Below are 24211 nucleotides of genomic sequence, written 5' to 3' on the forward strand. Positions count from 1 at the left end.
AGATGCAGGCCACACCCACAACAGCCCCTTCAAATGCCCAGAATAAGTGTTATTCCATCAGAGCTAAGCAGCAGCTTTTGTACTCATTCCTTTTAGAGTAGCTGCATATGATTTTCCCCACACACCCTGTTGAACCCCACCTTTCCATCAGTCAGCATGGCCACTCTGAGCTGCTCACTGACAGCTTCTCCTCTCACACAGGAGCCTCTGCTTGGCAGAATTTTAAAAATGACAGCCTTAGGGGAGACCATGCCACCCCGAGCCCCAACTGTGGAGTACTCAGTGTCTCACCAATTGGGATAGACAGCGCTATTTGGTCTCCTGCCCCCAAAGGAGTGCAGAGGCAGTGCTTACTTTGCAAATCAAGTCTGCAAAATGCTGGGACTGCCTACCCCAGGCAAAGGATCTATGGGGTCAGCCCATAACCACAAGGAGACAAGCCAGTGGGTGTTTGTTGTTTGTTGGATGGGGCTGTGAGTTCCCTTCTTCAGACCTGCAGGGCTTTCCCTGAACGACATTTAAAGCCATGAGATGGGATGAGATCACCATCGCATGGTGAAGAGAGAAGTCTGATGACCAAGTTCTCCCCAGTCTAACATCCAAAGGGTATGAAATGGAAAAGGTATCTGTAAAGGAGAAAGCACCCTTAAAAAGCTGTATAGAACTCTAGTCAATGGAAGGCACTGGAAGTAACGCTCCTGTTTTGTTTTGTTTTGCTGTCTTGAGTCCCCCTGCTTCTGAGAGCGTGGGTTCCATGAGTCATTTAGCTTGCTAAGTAGCATGATGGGTCAGCAAATGGGGTCAGGAATAAAAACTCTAGAGATATGTACATGGCTCACTGATATTTCAGCATGTGTGAATTTGTGGGGTGGGTGGGGAAACTGAGGAGGTACCGAGTTACACCTTGGGGCTGACCATGTGAAAAAAAGAGAGCACACGCAGACGTGGAACATCCCAGTGACAGCCTTAAACACCTATTTATGAGGACATTCCCTGTGACAAACTGGACACATTCTATGCTCTCAAGGAGCCTATTTTATATATAATATGCTTTGTTTATATTTATTATCTGCCTCCACTGAGTAAAATGGAAGCTCCATAAAAGCAGAAACTTTGTACGAATGCCTTGTATTATGTCTACAATTACTGTCTGGCTCAACACATTTATTGAATGAATGATCACCGTCATCATTATCTAGTATATTAGCTCACACTAGCCAAACCATTAGCTGTAGAATCCCAAACGTGATACAGATCCTGGTGGAATAAAACAAGAAGTAAATAAAACCAACCCAAGTAGGTATTCCACTTGGGATGTATGACTGTGTGGTAAATACCACGAGAGAGTCAGGAATCAGATAAAGATTCCTCCCTCAAGTCTGGGAGGAGACAAAGATCTCTATATGACCAAAAAAAGCAACAACAACCACCTCCACAAAACAAACAAACAAACAAACAAAAAAAAACAAAGCCATAGAACAAGGAAAAAAGTGCTTAGTGCCATAATAGAGGGGAAGCCCTTGTTTCAAGAATTAAAAAAAGGCAGCCAATAACAATAGAAGGCAACAAAAACAGCAGCAGCTACCATTTATTCACTAAGTGCCACAATTTAAAGGCACAATTTTAAACACTTTTTTTTTTTTTTAAAGATTTATTTATTTATACGAGCACTGGGTATAGTCAGAAGCATGGGAGGGTGAGAGAATTCACCAGATCCAGAGTGGGGAACAGAACAGGCAGGGTGATGAAATACACTGCTGAGGGGAGCAGCGGACGCAGCAGGAGAGGTCTGTCATGCCATGTGGGACCCTCGCTGGCGGCCGGGGAACGAACCGGCGCTGCAGAGGCTGCGGGCAGCTTTGTAGCCTGGTGCTCAACCTCTGTGCCACCAGGGGAGGCCCAATTTTAAACACTCTTCATGTATCCTTTTACTTTACTCTCTCAACATCTCTCTAGCCTTACAACTTGGAATGCTGTTCCCAGGACCCAGAAGCTGTGTAGAAATGTCAGCTCTTGGCACCATCCTGTGCCTGCTGGATCAGAATGGGCGCCATACATTTGAGAAGCACTGATTTACAGTAATGTCTTCATTTTACAAATGAAGAAACTAATCCTGAGAGAACTTACATGACAAACAACTTAGCTCAATCACTCTACTACAGCAAAGGCCCCCTTTTGAAGCCAGGGGGTTTTGATCATACCAAAGACTGGGTTTTTAACTACTAAGCCAAGCTTCATGTAACAAGCTGGACTCTTGTTACATGTAGGTTCAGGGCACCAAGAAAATGGGAAAAAGGGGGTTGTAGGCAGAGGAAAGAGTGTCAGCAAAAGTGCCCAGGCAGCAGACCTCTGGGCAGGCTTAGGGCATGGTAACAGTCGTCTGGCTGTCCTCTGGGAGTTTAAAGGCTTGGAGGAGAAAGACAGGTGGGATCAGCTCACACAGCATTTTCTAGTTAATTTGGGGGGCAGTGGGATGCTGCCTTGAGGCCCCGGACACCAAGAGGAAATAACTGAAATGCTCTCCTCTCCTGAAACAACACAGATAAAAGGGAGCCAACAGTTCTTAAGTTAGGGCCTGGCCTCTCTCCCTCGCTGGATAATCCTGAAGGCAGGGGACTTAACAACTCTGCTCTCATGTCCCATGTTTGTATAATGAAAAAATGTACTTACATTCTATCAAGGGGAGACCAGACCAGTACCAAAGTGCAAATTTTACTTTTAATAAAATGGGGGGGGGGGTGGCGGGTGGCTAAAAGGATAGGGATAGCTCAGAACTCTATTTAGTATCAGCAAAGGGAAAAAACCACTTCCCTCCCATATTATGAGGCAAACAAAACACCAGAGCATTACTACAGACTGTATTAACTGAGCTATAATGGGTCAATGACTTCAGATCAAAGTAAATTTCCCTAGAGGTTTGTGGATTTTAGTTTGAAATCACACAGCAAACGACTGTGAACCATGAAAGAGCACTGTAGATAGATCTACACTCCCCAGCCCCACCCCCCCCGGAAATGAAACAAAACTTAAAACTGAAGGTAACAAAACTCTCAGCTAGGTTTTTCAACATTTTTTCTAGAAACCCCAGCTTTCTTCAGCCTGAGAAATAACCAGCTGTTTCTTATTTTCAGCTCTGAAACGTGAGGAGATGAACCAGAGTGCTGAGTTCTGATGAGTGTGTGGCGTCTGAGGCTTTTGGTGCTATAGGGGCCTCTCTCCCTCCTTTGGGGACCTGCCTGTTCACTGTGATCCACCCAGATGAGTGCACTGGGGTGCACTTGATTCTTATCTGTACACTCATTCCCTCATGACCTTGAAGGGGCGGGGCAAGGTACGCTGAGATCTCACTAAGTGCCAGGCGCTTTTCACATGGCATCTTAATGACCACGTACAGCAATCCAGAGGCAGGAGTTTCCCCTATGCGCAATCCCAGAAAGAGACAGTTACTCTGTCCCTCACTGAGGAGCTGCTCAGGACTGAGTTCAAAGCCCCTGTTCTTCCCGCCACAGCAAACTGCCTCCTAGTTCCTTCCTGAGATGCTGCGGTTCCTCATGTGAAATTAAGCGTAGAGGACCTTCCAAGCCTGCCATTACAGACACGTAAACACACAGATCACAAGAAGAAATGAACTCAAGGCTGCAATCACTAGGCATTAGAGTATCGCACAGGATGTGACATCGCAGTATTGTTAGGAGTCCTGACCCAAAAATTTAGGACCTCAAGCCAGAATATGTGACAATCAAGGGCAACTCTACGTTAGCCAACGGAGCAGAGTAGCAGCAAGGTATAAATACGGACCTTCAAGGGACCCCAACCAATTCACACGTTTTGGTGGCATCCTTCTCCCAGGCAGCCTGTGTGAGGAAAGGAGAGATCTAAGCAGTGTCTCTTTTCCACTACCTTCTGCCTCCCACTCAGCCACACACTGTTTCCCAGGCCATTCTCTTTAATCACTCTCAGCTTGAGGCAATTCCACACAAGTGAGTGTTACTTTACACCCCAAATTATACAATCAGCGGAGTCAGACCATCCTGTGTCTCAGCTTCCTCATCTATAAAAGTGGGGATAATAATACCTTAGGGAGTTGTTGTGAGGATGAAATGAGAGAATGGGTGGAAATCACTTAACATTGTCCCTGATGCATAGTAAACTCACAATAAATGGGGATGAACGCCCTTCTCTCCTAGGACTCTTCCTTTTCCCTAAATTCCTTTCCCTTTCTTCTGTATTGCATTTAAACCAACCCTGTAACATCCCAGGGGGAAAATAAATTATGGGCAGTGAGTTAAGTTAGGGTTTTCTGTAGTGAGGGAACAAGGGTACCATAGATGGAGTAGAGCTCACTGCTCCCCTCTTGGCCTATAACGCAGCCGCTCACACCAGGCCAAGCAGAGGGTATAGAGGATTCTTTATTGTAAGGGAGGCAACCAGATTTGCAGCTGCTGATCATCTGATGGCAGAGAGTCAGTTTTCTTTTCAGAAGTGTAAGATTGGAACAGCCTTGGCAGCAACTGCAATGGATCCATGTATGCACTGCCCCCAAGTTCCGAATATCTATTCTAATGAGTCTTTTGACTGAAAATGCAAATAAAGCAGGGCTTATCACAAATGTATATGTGGACTGCAAAGGAAATGAATTTTATGAAAATCCAGGAATAGGATCATTGTAGGGCTGGGTCTCCCAGTGCCAGAACGAAAGGTCTGGATCCACAGCAGCCCCAAGGTCCTCAGCAGCTGTAGTCTGTCTTCATTTATCACATAACTCAGCCACCCTCCAAGGGTCTGCTCCATTCTCCCCTGACTTGGAGTCTACACAAACTTTTCCCTACCTCATTGCTTCTGCTTCCTCACAGTAGCAGTCAGCTGGGATTCCTCAAAGGTCTGACTCTATCTCATGGTTCCTCTCTCTACCGGTTCAGCTTTAATTTCTGCACTTGAGTGTCCTTCTTTAGCCCCAAACTCAAATTTTTAAGAGATGCATTTTTTTTCCATGAGGTCCCACTCAGTCCCTGGTGAGCTTATAAACTGACTGTTTTTTGGGTCTGATGTCCATCTCTGGTCCGAATCAGTTTTGCTAGGGGGCAGAGATAGAGCAAGATTTTATGTAGAAAACATGGCTGCTGGGAAGTCTCCCTGCATGATAGGGAGATGCTAATGTAGATGTTTCTCTTAGAATGGGCTGTGAGAATACCAGGCACATAGCTGACATGGTGAATACAGGCATATCTTGTTTTACTGTGCTTCGAAGATACTAAGGTTTGATTGTTTTTTTACAAATTGAAGGTTTGTGACAATTTGCATTGAGCAAGTCTATTGGTGCCATTTCTCCTACAGCATGTGTTCACTTCGTGTCTCTGTCCCACTTTTTAACAAGAAAGTATTTTTTAATTAAGGTATATATATTGATATTTTTCATATAATGCTATCACACACTTAATAAACTACAACATAATGTAAAATCAGAAACCTTTTATGACTCATTTTATTGCAACATTTGCTTTATTGCAGTGGTCTAGAACTGAACCTGTAGCATTTCTAAGGTGTGCCTGTACAGCCCCCACAGGAGACAGCCCCATACTCTCTCACTCTACCACTGTGGATGGCCAAGGTGTCCTCAGTCAACAATGCCAAGGTGCGCAGTGGCAGATGGGTAAAGGAACGGTGTGACCCTCTCTTTTTCTATTAGCGGACTCATGAACAGGTGACATCCTCCCCTTTTTTCTTGTACACACTGACTGACATCATTTCAACCGCAACCTCTCTAACCCCTCTTCTTTCTTTGCATCACCCTTCTGGCCATTTCTCAGAGCAGTGGGCTGTGGTGACTCTAACTTCTGTCTGCCCAGCACACCTTCTCTCTTCTCTTCTGCTTCCTTAGAGGAACTGTGCTCCCACTCCAACCGGTCCTGGTGGTACTGTCCCTATCATACATTATTTTCATTTGTAAGTGATATTTATAGCTATATCCTCTCTGCTGGCTGACACACCCACACCCCATATAGAAATGTCAGCCTAACTCATAGATGTCCCTTTCGCCAGAGAACCTCACCTCTTCATCTCCTGCATTTGCTTTTGTCATTCTCTTTGTTTTGAGCACTTCTGCCAATTTATCACTTTAACAAAAATCTCCAATACTGGCCCTGCTTCTACAGAACAGGATCTAAAACACCACCATTTATGAAAAGGGTGACAAGAAGTCACAGAGTAGAAGATACTATTAAAATACTTAACTGACATACTAACCAAATGTATAAAGAATTCTGATAACTCAGTAAGAAAAATGGAAAAATAGGCAAGATTTGACTAGGTAGTTCACAAAAGAGGCTATTGAACCAATCAAGCAGTGCTCAATATTAGCAGTAACCAAGGAAAGAAAAGTGAAAACATAAGAGATATTATAAACCCACAAGAATAGTTTAAAATTTTGAAATTCAAAATGCTAAGAATTTGCAAGAATATTAAACAAGTGGAACTCTTATACACGGCTGGTAAGAAAGTAAATTGGTACAATCACTTAGAAAACTGGCATTATCTAGCAAAGCAATTTTGCTTTATAATACATAAGCTAAAAAAAAGTTGTTCACATACACAACAGAGATGTCTAAGGATATTCTTGTTTGTGCTGCTCTTTCAAATCAGAAACTGTAAGCAATTCAAGTATCCATCAACTACAGCAGGAATAAATATGCTGTGATATATCCCTATCGTGAAGCAGTTAGCAAAATCAACAAATGAGATCACTAACTGGATGAAGCTTACAAACAAATTAAGCAAAAGCAGCAAGATACAAATTGCACACAGTATGATTCTAACCATGAGAATTTAAATTCTCTAATTCACTAATTTCACAATTAGTGAAAATATTGTTTAAGGATACAAATATAGGTGTCAAAACTACCCAAAAAAGAAAATGATTACTACGAAAGTGGGTTTTTTGGGGGGAGGAAGTTGTGATTTGGAGGAAGTTGTGATTTGGGGCTGCTACTAGCCAGGTTTCATTTCTTGACATAGGTGCTGGTTATATTTCCCTTAGAATGGCTGAGCTATCTAAATCTGTGTGGGCTTTTCTCTGGCATGCCTCCTTGATATGTCTCAGATTTTAAAAAGTTCAGGACAAAGACAGTGAAAGAATCATACTGGTTATTTGATCCTTAGAGAAGCTGAGGAAGCTGAAAATCCTTCACTTTAAAATTAAGACTTTGCCCCTCAAATCCCTAACAAGGTACACAGCAAGTGAATTTTCAATACATAATGCCTAGCCCTCTTAGGACTATAGAGGAGAGACAGTCTCCTGGGAACATACCTATGCTTTGCCAAGAGTCACCAGAGGATCCCTCTTACATAGGAAAAGTAAGGTGAACAGGCACCTACAGTCCTAGCAGAACTATCTTGTTGAAGGATGCTATTCCTGAGAATCCTTGGTAGGCAGACTCCTGGAGAAGTAGAAACAATTTGCCAAAAGTTAGGAAGAGGAAAAAGGATTGAGCCACCAAACCTTAATAAAAGATTTGAAGATGGGGACATCTTTTGGGTGGTGTAGGCTGACCCTGAAAAAGGCCAATAGCAGGAAAGGGTCCTACAATTCCCCAAAAGAGAACTCACTGAGAAGATGGGGAACACAGCCAGGTGATAGATGCAACACATGGCCAGAGCATGGTGTCTGGGGAGAAAGGCTAAGTAGAGAAGCGTAAACTTAAAAAGCTCTGACCTTGAAATCTAAGCATGAGGTTGAGCTGCAAAACCTGGTCCAATTAGAGTCTGGGCTAGCAGTGACCACACATCTTTAGCCCGTGCAGGACAGCTCTTCAATAATGCTAGCATATTGTTGTGTCAGAAATAATAACCACAGTTCTCTCTCCTCTGGAGAGTGGAAGATTGACTCATTTGGGTTGTTTAAGCCCCCAGGATGCTTGGAAGTAAGAGACATGTGACTTCTCACTAACAAGGGCATTATAGGACTTGGGGGTGAATCTTTGGAAAAGAAAATAAATAGGTGACTGCATTAGAACCCAACTGGTGAAACGAGACACACAGGATAAACATCTAAGATGAAACAAACAAAATCTCATTCAAATGTCTATTTATCTACCTTTATGTTTACAATATCATGTGTATGGGTAGAATACTAACTACTTCATTAAGCTAGTAGAAAGAACGAGAAAAATTAGCAGGCATTTCAAACAAAGGTGTTGAAAGTCATGACAGGTGACTCAAGAAAAACGTTTGTTCATTAAGGCAAACCGCAAGAATGAAATGCTTTTTTGTGCCATCAAAGGTTTCTGTGTGACTGAGACATGTAAAAGGAACTTGTTCTTTTACATCTTCCTTGAAAAGCATCTTAGTATATGATTACTCTTGGTTGCCCAGCACACCATTCCTCCCACCTCTGAGAGTTCTCTCTGGCTTCCTATCTATACCTTTATCAGAGCCCCATTGATTTGCTCCTTGCATGTAATGATCCCTTCAGTTTATCCCCCCCAGAGATTCCGAGGTACCTATGCTGGAGTCTATATATGCTTTTATTTGTACTTATGCCCAGTTTTCTTTACCCTTCTACCAATACACGTTTGTTGAAAAGAAGAAAGAAGAGGAGAGTGATTGGGAGGAGGAGAGGAAGGGAATGGGGAAATGATGGAGGAAGAGAGGGAAGAAACTGGAGAGGGAGGGAGGGAGGGAGGGAAGGAGAAAAGGACAGAATGCACTGCAACTGGAAAAAAACTGGACCACCACAAAATCAGAAACCCAGAATGAACTGGGGATGTCTGGCCACCTATTACTTAACAGCTACTAGTGCTATCATAAAAATACAATTCATCTGATAACCATGGAAACCAAAAATGAAGGCACTGTGGTGAGGGTAGCTCTTTTCAGAAATGTGAAAACAAGAAGAGAGGCCTGAAGCCACAAAGACAAAGAAATCCAAGTGTTCCAGGCCAGAAGGAAATCCTTTCCTAAAAGCCCTGACAAAGCAGCATTTTCTCCAGTCTCTAACCTCTCACGAGGCTTCAACAGGGCTCTGGAACTACTGTGACTGATCATGCAACAATTCAGGCCTCTCTGTGTGCTTCTGTCCCTTGGGGTCAGATGTTATGAGACAAGCTCAGTGGGAGATGAAACTTATTGTTGTTATACAATATACTGAGAATCAGCAGAGGGAGAGTGTGAGAGTGTGTGTGTGTGTACATGCATATAAAATTTCTAAAATCTCCAGTTCCTGTTAGGTGTACTAACAGTGGGCACTCCATAAATACTTGCTGAATAAATGAAGAATTAGGTTAGAACTCAGGAAAAGCACAGTAATTGGTAAATAGCGTACATTCTTTCCACCCACTGTCAAGATTCTATGGGGTCCTGAGCAAAATCAAAATCCTGCCCTCCTTCTGGGTCCAGTTTCTCCATGTGCAAAAGGAGACAGCTGAATTAGTCCAAGGCCTCTTCCAGCTGATAGTCAATCACTGCACTGTGCTTTTTTTTTTGGTGGCAGCACACACTTGGCACTTTTCTTTCCCTTCAGAGGGAATCTGATACCCATCTGCTTCAGTAAATTAATGTTCCCATCCTGCCTGGCTCATTTGGAAGGAACAACAGGTTCACATGCCAATTGTAAAGAAGGCAAGGAGGCCCAGAAAGAGAAAAGGGGGAAAGGGTCCCACTTGGCTCCTTTCTTAGGAAACCAAAGCAGCACTGTTTAAAAGACTAAATGTGTAGAAAACGAATTGGAATGATACTAAAAACCCTTCACGAAGCACTCTCTAGCTTACCAAGTTAGTAAGAATTAATGTTAATCTATTGAGCATTTCTGTGAGGGACACTGAGCTGAGGCCTTAACACTTAAACCTCACAGCAACCTCATGAGCTAAGTACTAATATTAGCTTCCTTCAACAGAAATGAGTTCTATCTGGCTCAAGGTCACACAGCTAGTAAGTGGCAGAACTAGGACTTGAACCCGGGTTTGACCGACTCTGGAGTTCTGGCTCTTCAAATGGCTTTCCCATCTGTTCCTTACAGATTGGAACAGGACTAGGGCTAGGGTTAGGCAGGACAAGGGCTGTCACCTTTACTTCAAAGATGGAGAAACCCCATCTCCACGAGGCTTGCAATTTTCACAAAATGCAGACACCTTAGTAGGTGCCCGGCCCCAGACACTGGCTCCCGCGTTCCTAGGTGAAGGTTTACCCATCCCAAGAGCGTGCTTCTTCCTCTTGACTTCACTTACACCGCGCAAAAGCTCCGGGCTGATGGCAACGGTGCAGATGCACCTTCCCGGCCGCGTCGTTGGTTTCACAGTAGGGGAAACCAAGGCACGGCTCCGTGGCGGCGCGGCTGAGCCCCCAGGCGCCAGCAGAGTGGGGGCGCGCGGGGCCGCGAGCGGCCTGAGGTACCCCCTCCCGATCCCGCCGGGGCCGGCGGCTCAGCCGCAGCCGGGGCCGAGCGGCGCCTGCTCCTCCGCGGGTCTCCAGGCGCCCCAGGTCCCTGGAAACAGCCCAGACGCCCGAGCCCCCTCCCCGGGCCGCCCCCTGCTCCCGGCCCCGGAGTCCCGGGGATGCGGGCGGAGTAACTTCGCCCGCAGCCTCCGCGGCCGGCCGCCTCTTACCTCGCCGGGAGCCCCCCGGGGCGCTCGCCCACAGCAGTGCGGGCCGCGGGCGCCGGAGCCGCAGCGGAGCGGCGAGGACTGCGGCGCGCGGCCAGGGGCGGGCGGACGCGCCGAGAGCCCCGCCCGGGGGCGGACAGTCGCCCGGCTGGTGCGGGGCGGGCGCCGTCACGTGACGCGCCGGGCGGGGGATGCCGGGAGCGCCGGGCCGGGGCTCCCCGACCCCGGCGCCGGGAAGGAGCCCGGGAAGGAACCCCGGGAGTCTCCGCGGGACCGAGGGACGCGGGGGGCGGGGCGGCGCTCCGAGGCTGCCAAGTCGGGCTTGTGGAAGGACGGCGAAGGCTCGTACCGCGTGGCCCCAGGAGAGGCAGAAATAGAATCCGTGGGCGGAAACTGCAGGGAGGAATGCGGGGGTCACTATGGAAGGAAGATTCTTTCAACCACCAGGGTTGTCTCTCCGAGTCGTGGGGTGTCGGGAGGTGGCGGGCAACTTGTAGGTGTGCATCCTGGGGCTGGGCTCATTCAACAAACTGACCGCTGGTCTGCGCCAGGCAATATACTGGGGTTATTTACTAAATTATAGGTAGAGCGTTTAGCACAATGCCTGCCAGTTAGTGTTGTCCAAGTTATTATGAGCACATTGGTGAACAAAACAGATGGTTCCTGTCCTCTTGAAGTCAGTTCTCGGGGAAAGTAGATATTAATCAGCTATCGTATCTAAATAAATATGTAGTTAAAATTACAGTGAGCGCACTGTTAAGAACTCTATTTTGAAATTAGGGGACACGAGGAAGATCTTGGGGGGAAGTAAATGGAAGAGGTAGGGCAAGGCCCTGAAAAGGCTCGACTGGGGCGGGCCAGGGCAGAGAAGATTGTTCTTCAGGCAAATGCAAACTGTCCAGTTTGCCTGAAGCCTATTGTCAAGAGTACAACAGTGTTTAAGTGAAGTTAGAGAGACAGGGGTGAGATTATTCAGCACTTAGTAGGTCCCAGTAAAGATTTTTAAATTTTATGCAAAAGAAAGCTATTGAGGGGATGAAGGATGGGGTTGAATTGATACCTTTTTAAAAAAAAGTATGCGAGTCATTATGTGGGGCATAGACCAACATCTGTGAGGTAGCCGGAACACTGGTTGACTTGTACTGAAGTAATGATAGAAGACAGAAATAGATTTGAAATACATTTTTGAGGTTGAGTCACTTTGGCTTAATGTGGGAAATTAAGGAGAATCCCAGTTTCTGGCTTAAGCTACTGACTGGATCCACAGAGATGCTGTTTACTGAAATGGTAGCTACTGAAAGGAGAGCACTGAAAGGTGGAAGATAAAAGAAGTCCATTTTAGACTAAATTTAAGATGTCTGTGTGTCATCCAAATGAAGCCATCAAAAGGACAGTTGGACCTGGCCTCTGGATTTAGAAGAGAATGTCAGCTACAGAAATCTTAACTTGAGAATGCTTTGAAAAAGAAATTATTGCAAGAGAAATGGACATTTGGTAGTGGGCCTGGTGAGATACATAGTTGCTGAGGTGAGAAAATGTACTTCTGAAACTTAGTGTTGTACACCAATGTTAGCTCAATTTTAAAAAATGAAATAATCACATGGATTAATATGAAGTTATTCACTCCTGGATTCCAATATTTTGCTATGTCATGCAATGATCATTTATATTCAGCAAATTACAGATGATTTCTTTATTGCAGCATCAAATTTGACAAAATTTTTCACTGACCCCTAATGAGTTACCCTTATTGGTAGTCATTACTGAATAAGTATTTCAAAACTAACTCATGTATCTGTAAGAAGGCCTACTGAGGTCTTCTAAGAAACGTATGTCAGTACCATTTTGAAAATTTCTATAAATTGGAAGAACAAGAAGAAAAAGAAATTACTGCAGTAGATTGAAGTTTGTAATAGCTATTATAGTGAGCTGGTCAGGATGTGGTCCCATCCTGATTTGTTAGTGTTGGGTTCTATATAAAGTATTCTATAAAAGTGTATTCCATGCTTTATTACTGTATGGTGGATTTGATATAATGATTCTGGGTGAGGCCCAAGTTACCATGCAGCTGCTCTCTTTTATAAATAGAAAACCAAACCTAAAAAAAAAAACCCTAAGTTTAAAGCAAGCCAATCATTTATTTTAAGCAAAGACACGAAGCTATACACACAGATCTAGCAGAAAGACCACTGACTTAGGTCAGGTTCAGATCAGAACAGGGGCTATACATACTACAAGGAGCTTGACAAATTTTCTTATTGATGATTGGCAAAGCTATGGTATGTGTCATCCTTTGAAAAGTATCCCACTGTATAAAACTGGCAATCTAGATAAAGTCTGTCAGTAAGACTTATTGACAATAAAAGCCTTAGTTTCTGGATTTGTGCCAGCCAACGTTGTTTGTTTTGACATTTCCTAAAAATAGACAAGTCTTTTAAGAGTACAGCAACAGCTTTCTATAAGAGCATTCTACCTTCTTCATTTAGTGGTGTAAGCACCACATCATAGGAACTTTGGTTTTATATACAAGTACCTAAACAGAAGAACAGAACTTGCAAACTCTCTTTTGTCTCATCACTCCTGTGCATGCCTGTATCCACCCACTTGCTGTCTGTTGATTTTTCTTCTCCATTAGAGAGGGCACTTATCTTTGTACCCTGACAAAGACTGTTATTTGTTAAATGAGTAAGTAAACATACTGAACTTTAATTATCTTTATAGAAAAGTGAGGCTCAGAGTGATTTATCCAGGGTCACACAATAGAATCTGTCGTACTTTCTGGTCATCAGGATCTGAACACTCTTCTTGTATTTGGGGATTCCCAGTATAATGAGCATGTGGAAATCAGAGCAACATAGAAGTTGAAATCCCAGACTTTTTCTCTATTTTTCCACATGACCTCAACCCTACAAATTAAATTATTCCCAAATTTTGTACTGGGGTCCAGAGATACGGTAATTCTTTTTAGTGTTCTGCCATGTCAAGTGCACATGTCAAGTGCAGCAAATGAAGCTCTTAGGGCAGCACTGGCTGTCCTGACAGCGGCACGGTTCAGAGCTATATCTGTGGCTTTGGTCAGGTAAATAGCATAGCTGAGCCTGAGCAGAGATGATGTCCTCACCACACCACTTGTTTAGAGTAACCAGGTGACAAAAGGTATTCGAACTGCCTGATCTCCAAACCTGATTATATAGGGCTCTAGATGATACTGAACAACTACAGTCCTTTTAATAATTTATTTTCTCCCTAAATCCATCAAAATTGAATACTGGTATTTGCAACTAAAATATGACTCATCTAATCATAGAACAGAGCTGAAGCTGTAAGCCATTAGTGCTTAGCTGTAAGCACTAATTCTAGTGCGCCTTCCAAACAGATCATATTTCTACTCTCCAGCAACCCACATTTTCCACATTACATACTGATAAATCACCTGTTGTTCACCAAATTTATATTTTATCAGCTGGTTAATTAACATTTCAAGCAACTTTTGGTGAGGCAGATGCCAGCAGAACTTTTAATTTTAAATGCAGCAGTATCATCCTCTGTACAGTTGCTAATGTAATATTAATTTTTATCCTTTATAGATATAAGCTTAAAATAAAAATACTATTGCCAATGGGACTGAGAAAGATAAAAATTATCAAACATGCTTAAAGCAGATTTTCAGCATGAGTAAAACACTTGTTGGACTAAAGGCAGCTGTGTTTTATTTAGGGAGGAAAGTAAATTTAAGAACATTTCCTAACACTGAAAACATTTCATCAGGTGTTGTTTAAAATAAAATGCACAGGGCCTCCCCTGGTGGCGCAATGGTTGAGTGCTGGGTTGCGAGGCTGCCCGCAGCCTCTGCAGCGCCTATTCGGTCCCCGGCCACCAGCGAAGGTCCCACAAAAAAAAAAAAAATAATAAAATGCACAAATGAATTTGTAAAGTTGTTACATTAACTCAAGTCTAGTCAATTTTTATATGTGTAATTTCCATAAATTTTGGTGAACTTGAACGAAAGTAGGAAAATGAAGTAGGAAAACTGTAATATTGGGTGCATGTGACTGTAAGTAACAACTATTCAGTCTAGTCTATGATGGCCATGTGTAGAGGAAGGAAAAGACCTAGGGCTTTTGTAACTTATTATTGTAAAGCAGATTTACAATAGGCTAGGTAAAATAGGTTTCTTGAGGTTGTTCTTGTGTAGTGACATTTGGAATTGCAATACATATGCTAGCCAGCAGAGGTCAGAATAGGATCTTTTAAAACAATGAAAATACTGAAATAAGGAACAAGTTTCAAAAGAAAAATGATGGGTTCAGTTTTGGATCTGCTAAGTTGAAAGTTTCTGTGAGATGGAATTTTTGCATGGACATCTTGGAATTTCAGCTTGAAATAAACACTGGGAGTTTCCTCTAGATAAATGGTAATTAAAACCATGGTTATGGGCCTCCCCGGTGGCAACACAGTTGAGCACTGGGTTGCGAAGCTGCCCGCAGCCTCTGCAGCGCTGGTTCGATCCCTGGCTGCTCTCTGGCCACCGGAGGAGGGTCCCACATGGCGCGCAGACCTCTCCTGCCGCCCGCTGCTCCCCTTAGCAGTGTACTTCGGTCCTTCTGCCTGCTCTGCTCCCCGCTCTGGCTCTGAATTCTCTCACCCTCCCGAACTTCTGACTATACCCAGTGCTTGTATAAGTAAATTAATTAATTAAAAACAAAAACAAACAAACAAAAAAAAAACCAAAAAAAAAAAACCCATGGTTATGGCTGAGAAAGGAGAGATGATAATCCTAGATTGGCATGTGGTTCAAGAATCTCTCTCACACACATACACACACACAGAATGATCACACAGTAAGTGATCAATCAAGTTTATAAACAGCAGCAGGACAGGTAAAGGATTTACCCTAGTTATGCATAGGCTGAGTCCATGGTAACAAGAAAAGGAGGAAGGAATACTATAAATGTATTAGTTTTCTATTGCTGTAGCAACAAATTACTACCAACTTTGTGGCTTAAAACAACACAAACTTATCTTACAGTCCTGGATTCGGAAGTTTAAAATGGGCCTTATTTAAGGAGCTAAAATCAGGGTATCAGCAGACATTTGTTCCTTTTGGAGACTCTAAGGGAGACCCCCACACCTCACCTTTATCAGAATCTGAAACATAGCGACTATTCACATTCTGTGGCTTGCAGCCACATCATTTCAACTTCTTTCTGTTGTGACATGTTCTCTGGCTCTGAACCTTCTTCCTTCCTCCCTCTTATAAAAATCTTTGTGACTACATTGGACCTACTCAAATAGTTTAGAATAATTCCATACCTCGAGTCTTCCTTGCATCCTTTTTCCCCTTAGCACACTCATCTGAATTAATAATGGTATTCTTATTCATCTCCTTGACCTCTTGGTCAAACCTAGTCCCCACATGCATCCAGTGATGTTTTAAATAGGAAAATGAACTCCCCACCTTGATCAATATGACCACTGCCTGACCTTCCCTTCTCTACCCCTCCCCACCTCCGGATAACACAACTAATCCTTCAGTTCTCCTTAAAAGTAATTTCCTCAGAAACAGTCTCTAAATATTCAGCAAGTATAAAGGTTAGGTCTTATTTTGTTTATGCACTCATATGGCATCCTACAAGGGATTACAGACCTCAAATAATAAAAAGTTGTGATTTGGTGATCACTAACAATTGCCAAAATCTGGCCTAACCATTGCCAAAATTTGGTGCCCAGGAGGCCAAATCCAGCTTGCCCCTATTTCTGTATATAACGTTTTACTGGAACAGAGTCATACTCATTCATGTATATACATGAATATGTACATGGCTGTTTTCACAATGCAACCACAGAGCTAATGGAAACAATAGAGCCCACAAAGCCTAAAGTATCTGCTATCTGACCCTTAACAGAAAGTCTGCCAACTCTTGCTTTCAGTGGCTTTGATGGCCTAAGCTAGACCGAGAGTTTATCAAGTGATCAAATTACAGCAAAATAAGAGTAAAATGTCTAGCTGATTTTCTTTCTATACTATCTACAACACTGTCTGGTTTCTGGATTTTATACAGAGACAAACTCAACTCAAACAAAGGGCGGGGAGGAGAAAAAGAAGTTCAGATTTCTGCACTTGTTCTTCATTCTAAACCTATGCCCCAGTTTGCTCACCTATAAACTTTGGAACACATTTAATTGAAATACTAACTTATTTAACAGAACTACAAAGAACAATGGTAAAAAAAAAAAGCTTAAACATTAAATGTAGCATTGGTAGCAGGAAGAGTACTAATTTAGGAGCAAAATTCCTACTTAGATCATATCCTTCTACCTGTTTGTAGAGAATTATTACTTTCTCATGGTTATCCCCATTTTCTTTCTATGATCCATTTCAAGAGTTTATAAGCTCAATTTGCTGTTTCTTTGCTATTTCACATTAACATTCAAACCAATCTGTGTATGTGTATATATATGTACGTGTGTATAAATATATATACTTTCTCATGTTTCTCAATTTTCAGAATTATTTGTTACAAATATTAGACCCCTCCCCCACCACCACTGGAAGAATTTACGGCCTAAATTTTTAATAGTATAGCTATAAAAAAACCAAGCCATCACTTTTCCTTATCCTAGTCTGAACACACACTGGAATCCAGGGTAACAATAACACATCCTTCTCCCTCCCCCAAGAAAAGCACTTAAGGAGGGGGTATACAAAAAAATAAATATTAAAAGTCTCTAGCCTTGGCCAGCTGCTATTTATTAGCCACTGAAACTTCCATAGTCTCAAATTTCCATTCTGTAAAATAGCATTACTATTGATTGGTTATGGTTGTTCTTAGATAATGAATTTAAGTGTTGGTAATTTTGAAGTCTCTATACAAGTAGAGGACCAGCATGCTATCCCACGACATCTGGAAATACAAATAAAACCAATTAAGGCAGTGAATACCAGCACAAGCCACTTCTAAGCACCTGTACCAAGACTAAACATAAATAACCTTTACCAAATGTCAGGCATTGTGCTGACTACTTACATTTGCTCACTTCATCCTTACAACACTTAAGTATATAGATGTTTCTATTATGCAAAGTTTATAGGTGATGAAAATGAGGTTAAGAGAGGTTCAGATGCTGAAAGCCATCCATCTCATAAGTGTAAGAGATCATAAGTGCCCTTTTTTAGAGTCAGTGTTTATGACTATGGTGGTAAATAGTGCATCTCCTCTTAAGGCAGCACTAGCCACAAATTACCAACATGAAACACAACTTTTCAGGGTTAAAATATATGTTGTCTGAGTAAAAAAAGTGGGCTTAGCACATGATCTAATTCCATTCATTCCCAAAATTCCATTAAATGACAGCAAAGATTTTTGTTTAAGATCTAAATTGTAAAGGATGGAAAACAAGGAGAAAATAGTAACAAAAAGTGGGAAGCTGGAAAACAGATAGACTAGTAACACAGTAGACCCAAGGAAATACATTCCTGAGTCAGCAATCAGATAGATATATACTGGACACAAGGTACGGAAACAAGATCCAAGATGGGAGAAGAGAAAAAGGAATTCCCAGGATGATGAAGGGAGATCCCAGAATAGTCTGGACTCTTAGTCCAGACTGGGACAGGGCAGAAAGCTGAAAGATGAAGCAGTACCTAATGAAACTGAATATCTTGCATAATTTAGATAAATGACAAGAACCCCAGGTGACTGAGTGGTTAAGTTCACAGGAAACTAAACTTAGGAGGAAAAAAAGAAAAAGATGTACAGGAAAAGAAAGCATTTAGAGTCCTAATAATTTTTTTAAAGATTTATTTATTTATTTATACAAGCACTAGGTACAGTCAGAAGAGCGGGAGGGTGAGAGAATTCACCAGAGTCAGAGTGGGGAACAGAACAGGCAGATGACGAAACACGCTGCTGAGGGGAGCAGCGGGCGGCAGGAGAGGTTTGCGCGCCATGTGGGACCCTCACCAGTGGCCAGGGATTGAACTGGAGCCACAGAGGCTGTGGGCAGCCTCGCAACCCAGCATTCAACTGCTGCGCCACCGGGGAGGCCCTAGAGTCCTAATAATTTTGATCTTACCAGAATCACACTAACAAGTACACTAGGAAGAAATGAGAAAATGTGTTGGTGATGGAGGTAAGAAGAAGAGAACAAAATCTTATGGACATAGCTAAATCAGCAGGGAATGTCCAAAAAAAGAAAAATCATAAAGTAACAATACAATCTTAGACACGTAAAGTCAAAAACCAATCTAATTAGCTAAAAAGAGATGAATGTAGCTGCCTCTGAGGAAAAGGTTAGGAACTATGCCCTGTCCACAATAAAATAGGAGAACCCAGACTTAAAGATATATCATTTCCCCCTTTGGCAGGATTAAGTATTCTTAACTTCAAGCAATAATGTTGCCTTCCACAAAGGCTGCTTAATAACTAATGTTGCTTTAGCATGATTAGCAAATTCCTTATTCTAGAACAAAGAGAAATTCAATTTAATGTAACTGTCATAATCACAATATGTAACAGTCTCACCTGCAATTGTTGGTTTGCAGCAAAAAGTGAGTTAAGAAAAATAAAAATCAAATTTTTCTTAATTGGTACATTTATTAAAAAATAGACTAATGATACTGTGTTTAAATGTCACTGTGGTTGTGTGCTGGCTTCCATAAAACATAATTGTAAGAAATTCTTCAACAAATAGACAGAAGTAAAAAGGTGAACAGAAATGATGACATGACAGTGCTATTGCAGACTTAATTCCATGTAATTAAAACTTGCTAGAAAATGAGTTTAACATTATTTACAATTACACCAACATTCATGGGGATTGCATATCACCGCTTATGGATCTACTATGACCACAAAAAGTCTTTTCAGACTCCCCAAATAGTTTCCTTTTAGTTATGAAGGTCCGTTGCCAGACTCAACCTTGTTCTTAACAAGTAGAATTTTTATGTCCATTCAATCAGAGTCTCTTACATCTTTCTGGGCCTATTCATTTGCGGACAGAGTAGAAACTGTAACCAGGTTCCTCATATCATGCATCCATATGTGATGACCAGTCTTCATATGCTGTCCAATTTCTTTAAGATAAAAGGAGCTGAAAGGAAAATAAACCCAGAATTTATTTTCAGATTAGCCCACAAATTACATTATGAAATTACAAGGTTGGGGGATAACCCTCACAGGTTTAGTCCAACATTTTTGAAAATAACTCCATATGATGGCCAATCCTCTACCTGTGCAACCCAGCAAACAGGATTTACTGTCTTTTATGAGGGCCCATTCCAGTGCAGGAGCGCAGCTACTACCATTATGAAGTTCATCCTTACACTATATAAAATCTTTCCTTCATGTAATTCTCCTTAGGACCATAAAGGCAAATCTAATCCCCCTTCAAACTGTCATTTAAAATTTGAAAGGAGACTGGATTTGGTGATTTACTCGTTAGAGGGAAAAAACTCTACAAGATACAAATTGGCATTTTTCATCTTTAAAAATTTACTTGAAAGTAGGCAGAGGCTGGGGGAAAACAACACTGAACCTGGAAATCAGGAGTGGGACACATATTTGGCTTCTCCCCTCAATTAGCTATATATCACCTATGGATTCCAGCTCACATCTAACACAGTCGAACTTCAGTTATTATGAGGGTCCAGTAAGAAGGTATAGATAGAAATGTTCAGAAAACTAGGTAGTGGATTTTAAAAAGTGATACTGTCTTGTGTAAAAATGTTGTGGCCAAAATAGCATACACTCAGTATCACTCATCACTAGGGAAATGCAAATTATAACCACAACAAGACAGCACCTCAGACCCATCAGAATAACTGCAATCCAAAACCAAAACACAACAGGAAATAACATGTGTTGGCGAGCATGTAGAGAAATTGGAACTCTTGGTGGGAATGTAAAACAGTACAACTACCATGGAAAACAGCATTGCGGTTCCTCAAAAATGTACAACCATGTTCATAGATATGAACAGATCCCATCCTCTGTTGAGAGTTATTCACATCAGCTAAAATGTAGAAGCAATCCAGGTGTCCATCAAGGTAAATGGGTCAGCAAAATGTGGGAATAATGGAAAAAGGAAGGAAATTCTGCAGGTGCTATAACATGGATGAAACTTGAGGACATTAGAGTAAAATAAGCCAGTCACATACCCACACAAATACTGTAAGATTGCAAATACTGAATGAGATACTTAGAATAGCCAAAAATCACAGACAGAAAGTAAAATGCTGGGTGAGAGGGAGGAAGGAGGATATAGTATTTAATGAACATAGTTTCACTACTACACAATGAGAGTTTTAGGGATGAATGGTGATAAGGTCACACAACATTACTAACACACTTAACACCAATAAATTGTGTATTTTAAAACAAGATGGCAAATTTGGCTGTTCGTATTTTACAATTAAAAAAAAGTGTGTGGGGGGGGAAAGACTGTGAACAAAACAGCTGCCAGAATGATCTTCTTTCTTAATACTTAACACTAAATCTAACAGAAAAATTCTGTTATATTAAACAGAAGATGGGATCTGTCATAAGCTGACAAAGTCAGCAGTATGTTCAATATTTTCTAGTTCTTACTAGGAAAAACAAAACAAAACAAAACAAAACAAAAAAAAAAACAAGTAACATCCAGCAAATGTAGTTTATCTATATAGTGAAATATTGCTGCGGCAACAAAGAGATATATGCTACAATATGGATGAGCCCTGAAAACATTATAGTAAGTGAAGAAGGTCAGATATAAACAGCCACACATTGCACAATTCCATTTATATGGAATGTTCAAACAGGCAAATCTATAGAGACAAAAAGCAGATTCATGGCTGCTACACACTAGGGAAGGAGGAAAATGAATGGCAGCAAATGGGTATGGTGTCTTTCAGAGGGAAAGCAAATGTTCTAAAATTGTAGAGATGGTCACACAACTCTGACTTATTAAAAACCACTGAATTATATCCCTTAAAGGAGTGAATTGCGTAATATGCGAATTACAGCTTAACTTTAAAAAGTGATAAAATGGGGAACATATTTGTGTGGTTTTTTTTAAACCAATTCATATTAAATACAAAGGTCATCGAGAAGCAGCAAATATTTGACGGGCAGTTAAGTCAACAACAACAAAAAAATTTGAGGAGGAAATGAATAAATCTGTGAATTACAAAAGGCTGTTAAATGAGCAGGATGATTTGGGAGTTTCTGTACATCCTGCTTTTCTCCTGGGGAAGCAGAGTAATATACATAGTGAAGGGAGACCTGGCCTCAGTGAGCTCTGGCCTAGACCCAACATGGGCCTTCTACAGGATGAGCTTGGTAAAAAATCTTCCCTTATTAGGACCATCTCTGCCTCTGCATCCAGACCTGCTAACAAGAGACAGCATGAGCAATGAAAATACAGAACAGAGAATGATGAGAGGGAGGCAAACCACTTCTGAGAGTCACATCATTAAAACACAGAACTGATCCATAAAGATACATCCCGTTCCAATATTCAAAACGGATATGCATAATCTTAGTCCCTGTCTCTCTCAAAGGGCTACTGTCAAGAAGAAGTAATGCAAATACGTTTCTGCCCAAAGTAAAATCTAAACCCTGTTTCACTAATCCTATACTCAAGCCCATTTTTCTCATCCCCTTTTTCAAAAAAGGCAATTATTTATTCCCCCCTCGGTACAAAGAAACAAAAGGAGCAAAACCTTTTGGAGTCCAAAGGTTAGCAGTGCAGAAAGCCTTCCCGAGTTAGGAGGTCTGAATTCAAGGTCAAGCGGCCTCACTGATTCGCTGAATGACCTTGAGCCAACCGTTTCTCTACTCTGGCTGTTTCTCTATTCTAGCCGTTTCTCTACTCTCGTGAGGGGACCCCCACTCTACCCCCCCTTCTCCAGGCTCTTTCAATTCAAACGCCTTTAGGCTGAGCGAGGTGGGGTGACTAACCAAGCAATCGGCGACACCGCATGCACTTCGGTGGTATTCCGACAGCCCCACAGACCCTAAGCTGCACGCGCGCTTTCCGCCCCAGGCGCGCACATCCCTCGCTCCCGGCGGCCGCTCTGCTCAGCTCGAGGCCCCCAAAGGCCAGCAGGACTAGAGTTGCGAGGGCAGTGTCGGCGAGATGTCTGCTGGCCTCATGGCCACGGCCTGGGAAGACACTCACTGACTCGCAGCAGGGCCACATAGATGAGGAAGTTCCGTATGGACGAGATCACATCCTCACGCATCTTCCGTTTCATCTCCTCAGGGTCCAGCTTTGGCGCAAGGCCCTCGATTCGGAACATCGCGGCTCGGGCTCAGCACCTTCCAGCCGCCGCGCGCAGCTCTCCTCCGCGGCCCGCGCGCGCCCGGAACTCCAACCCCACTTCCTGTGCCCGCCCCTCACGTCACGCCGGGCGACGGGAGTCTGCGAGGGACAAACCTCGTCCTGACGGAGCGGAGCTGAAGACCGGCAGCCTGAAGGGGGCGTCCTCGATCTTAGCAAGGCGGGTCTCAGGCGCCTCCTCCAGGCTTTTGTCTGCGGCCCAGCGCGCGACGCCGCAAGGTGCTTTTCCGCCCCGAGGTGATGGTGCACGTAGATGTCGTAAATGATAGCTGTCGTGAATGGAGCACTAAATACAGTTCCACCCCTTGAATAGGATATTATAATCTTCATTTTCTAGAAGAGAATATTGAAGCACAGAGAGCTTAAAAGCAACTTCCCCAAATGTGCTTTATTTTTAAAATTTTTTTTTAAGATTTATTTATTTATGCATATAAGAGATGGGGTGCAGGCCAGAGGTGTGAGGGGTGAGAGGATTCACCAGAGTGGGGAACAGAACAGGCAGATTCACTGAAGTACACTGCTGAGGGGAGCAGCAGGTGAGATAGGAGAGGTCTGCTGCCCCATGTGGGTTGCTTCCTGGCCCATTGGGGGATCGAACTCCCGTTTCATAGGTTGCGTCTTAACCCCTTGCTCCACTAGGGAGGCCCCCCAAATATGCTTTAAAATGCAGGATAGGTGGGGTGATGAAGGTGAGAGATGAACTGATATTAGCTATATTGAATATTGCGAAATCTGGTAATTAGTATATCATTTTAGTTTGGCTTCTAGGCTTTCTATTTTGAATATGTTTGAAGTTGTCTATGCCAAGTTAAAACAAAAAAATTAGATTGATGGAACTTGTTCGAGATTACACAACTAAATGCAGGGTAGGGTTTTAACCTAGTTAGTCTGTGGACTCCAGAGTTCTTAACATTTTTCATATTATTGCTGCATTCTCATTTCTGGAGTTAACTGATCCTTACACATTATAATATTGGCCCAGTAACACAGTATGGTTAAAGCAAATTCAGATTTGCGCAACGTTTTACAGATGAGAAGTGGCAGGCGTAGAAACCAACTGTGCTGCTTAAAGTCATTCTGCTGATGATAGGCAAAGGCAGGGTTATAATGCAGAAATTTATAATGTCAAATTGAATCACCTTCCCTTGAATCTGCTTTCACCTTTGAATTCTCTTTCCCTTGCATCCTCCTTAGTCTTTTACAGTTAGTATCTGCCTGGGCATCTCTATAGTCAGAAAAATAGGAGTTTCTTGCAGCCAGATTTCCTGTCACAGATTCCTCAAAGCAGTGCTGCC

General features: G+C 42.5%; 1 protein-coding gene across 1 annotated transcript; it reads right to left on the reverse strand.

Annotated features, from left to right (window-relative positions):
• Positions 1-19650: 19650 nt before the first annotated feature.
• On the reverse strand, positions 19651-22875 carry TOMM5 (translocase of outer mitochondrial membrane 5; the record flags this gene model as incomplete). Its single annotated transcript, XM_084237630.1, has 2 exons — positions 19651-19685; positions 22755-22875. The coding sequence occupies 2 exons, from the start codon at positions 22873-22875 to the stop codon at positions 19651-19653; spliced, it is 156 nt and encodes a 51-aa protein (XP_084093756.1).
• Positions 22876-24211: the final 1336 nt, after the last annotated feature.

Source organism: Talpa europaea (assembly GCF_964194135.1).
Source record: "Talpa europaea genome assembly, chromosome: 7".
In the NCBI taxonomy this organism is placed as follows: domain Eukaryota; kingdom Metazoa; phylum Chordata; class Mammalia; order Eulipotyphla; family Talpidae; genus Talpa; species Talpa europaea.